General features: G+C 52.4%; 1 protein-coding gene across 1 annotated transcript in view; it reads right to left on the bottom strand.

Moving 5' to 3' along the window:
* Positions 1–1,388: 1,388 nt before the first annotated feature.
* MCM3 (minichromosome maintenance complex component 3) overlaps positions 1,389–2,835 on the bottom strand; it is a gene marked incomplete at its 5' end in the record, with an annotated part of 8,295 nt that continues 6,848 nt past the window's right edge. The window contains 3 exons of the mRNA XM_009583132.1: positions 1,389–1,587; positions 1,829–1,904; positions 2,234–2,316. Of these exons, the coding sequence (XP_009581427.1) occupies positions 1,389–1,587; positions 1,829–1,904; positions 2,234–2,316 (358 nt within the window). The remainder of the gene's footprint in view (positions 1,588–1,828; positions 1,905–2,233; positions 2,317–2,835) is intronic.

Here is a 2,835-nt window from a genome sequence, read left to right on the forward strand (position 1 = left end):
CCCAGAAGACTGCAGAGTTGCATTCCCAGAAGTGGGAACAGTTTAAATCCAAATAAGCAGCAAGTCACGGGGGAAACAGTTATCTAGGCATTTTTATTATTCAAATCAATATTTATGGTATCCAGAAACAAGGGTACGTGAACTGTGCAGGTGCCCGGAGATGGGCAGGGACAACAGCAAACAGCCTGTGCTGAACAGGGTCTTCTCCAAAGCTTAACCTCAAACTTGCCAAGACTGAAAAAAACCCCCTCAATTTAAAAAAATCCCAAACCTTCAGCAGCTCTGGAATCTCGAGCAGCCAAGACTGGTCTGACTGGCACGTTCACCTTTTCTTGAAAACCATCCCAAACCATGGGAGCCGGTTTCCAGGAACAGCCTTTCTCCAAGAAGTGGTCACCTATGTGTTCCCAGAAAGCAAGACGGTTCAACAAATCCCCCCAAGACCAAGGGAAGGCTTTTACGGTCTCAGTAGCTTGTCGTTACCTTCTACAGGACGCAGGAAGATTTGCAGCAGCTCAGCCAGCAGGACGTAGAGAGGACGCAGGATCCCAGGTCCCCATAGCTTTGACCTTTCTTTGCTACAGGTGGTTTCTTCTCATTTGTGGTGGCCCCGTTATATTCGTACAAGCACGATCCCAGACTGAAAGCAGGAGCAGCTGGAGACAAAACCCACCTGCGCCAGGGACATGTCCCCCGGCCAGCTCTGAGCATCCCAGGTCCCTCCCACCCACCTGGGGCCAAAACTCGCAACAGGGCTGTGAAATCTAGAAATCAAGCTGACTCACGGGTGATGGAGCAGGTCAGACTACACTTGCCCCCGCATCACCAGAAATTGTCCTCCACAAGGTGGGGAGGAAAAAAAGAGGCTGGTCACAGCCAACAGGACAGGCACTAGGCATCTCTAGTTGTGAGACAGGCAAATCTAGGTTATGTAATTGGGGAAAAAAGGTAAAAAAAAGTGGAAAAAGGAAAGCTTCACTACTAACAGTGGAGCTCTCACATTGCTTCTTACCACCACTGCTATTGAATGTTGGATTCCTAAATCCAGATTTTTTTATTCAAAGGCTGAAACTATTATCACCAAAGCTAAAACCAATACATTAAGAACACTGATAATTTGCACGTAAGTTTTTCCTTTCGGCTCCTTGCAGAAGCAAACCTCTTCCCAAATACTCCAGTTTGGAGGCAGCAACAGTAAGAGAGCTTCCAGAGCTTCTGGCTTTTTTGGTGCCAGCAATGCACAGCGAGGAAGGACTGTAAAGTGCACTGACTTGAGCTCCCCAAAGTTCAGCTCAGCCAGATCAAGCGTTCAGGAGAGAGTTGAAGGCAAACACAAAGAGCCTCCAGACTGAGAGTCCACGAGAACTTGGGCTCTTCCGCCCAGAGGCTCAGATTAAGAAGATAATGTCATCAGACACCATGATCTGGTTGTCTTCTTGCATGTGGGCCAACGCCACCTTCACTTCAGCCAGCGAGAAAGGCTCAGGGTTGTCGCGGTTGATGGACTCCATCACATTCTTCAGACCAACGGACTGGGCATGGGAAGCTTTGAAGACCTCCAGGAGAGCAGCCTTGAATGCTTTCAACCTGATCAGGGAAGGTGAGAAGTAATCACCCTTGGACACCAGACACACAAGTCCTTCCCCTTCCTTCCCAGCCCAGGATCCCTCAGCCCCTCCCCATTCCAGAAGTGGCAACCAGCGGGAAAGCCAAAACCGGAGCTGGGAGCACCCAGCACAGATGCATCTCCAGCATCCAACAACAGCTTGGACCCACCAGGGTGGGGTGGGACACACAGGGACAGAGGCCTCCTCCAGCCCCCACTCACCTCGGTTCAGCCAACTCCGGCTTCTTTGCTTCGCCAGCGGCCGAGGCTTCGGGCGTCTTTGGAGTGTGTGCCTGGACTGGAGCAGAAGGAAGAGTTACCTTCAAGGTGTCCAAGCACCCAGAGAGCAAAAGCACTTGGCCTTAGGATGCGATGGGCAATGCCAAAGTCCCTCCCAACGTTGTTACTTCTGCAGCAGTTTGGACAATAAAAAAATAACCAGCAATACGAACTCTCCCGTCCCACATGGCCATGGAGGGTTTCAAATAAAATTCATCTTGATTTGTGGGGCTGGACAGTGCTGCACTGTACCAGGGACCCCGAGTGACCCCAAGGCATCGCTGCTCGCCAAGGTGTGCAGACCCACCAGGGCAGGAGCCAGGTGACACCGAAACCTCAGGGACTCACCCTCTGGCATCTCCTCCTCGGCGTCACTGAAGTCATACGGGTCGTAGGAGTCCCCCTCGCCTCCTGTGCGTGCCTTCTTTCTCCTGGGTGAGGGAAGAAGAGGTCACCCTTGCTCCAGCCAAACCGCAGACCCCAGGACCACCCCCCAAACCCTGAGCTCCTGGAGACATCTGGCCAACGCCATGCAGGGTACCTGCGGCTCACAGGTAAGCCACCCTCCAGCCAAATCCCTGCCCACGGCACGGGACCCAAGTCGGCACCAGCCCTGAGGGTTGTGGACTGTCATAGCATCACAGAAGGGTTTAGGTTGGATCATCTAGTCCAACACCGCTCCCATGGGAAGGGTCATTTATTGCTAATTAGGTTTGCTCCAAGCCCTATCCAACCTGACCTTGAGCACTTCCAATGATGGGGCATCTACCGCTTCTCTGGGCAACCTGTTCCAGTGTCTCACTACCCTTATCATAAATTTTTTTCCTTACGTCCAGTCTAAATCCACCCTCTAAGGGGGTCTCCCCAGAGCAGAGCAGAGGGACAGAATCCCCTCCCTCAACCTGCTGGCCACGCTGCTGGAGATGCAGCCCAGGGTACGGTTGGCCTTC

The sequence above is a fragment of the Fulmarus glacialis genome, unplaced genomic scaffold (genome assembly GCF_000690835.1).
Source record: "Fulmarus glacialis isolate BGI_N327 unplaced genomic scaffold, ASM69083v1 scaffold2108, whole genome shotgun sequence".
Classification (NCBI taxonomy): domain Eukaryota; kingdom Metazoa; phylum Chordata; class Aves; order Procellariiformes; family Procellariidae; genus Fulmarus; species Fulmarus glacialis.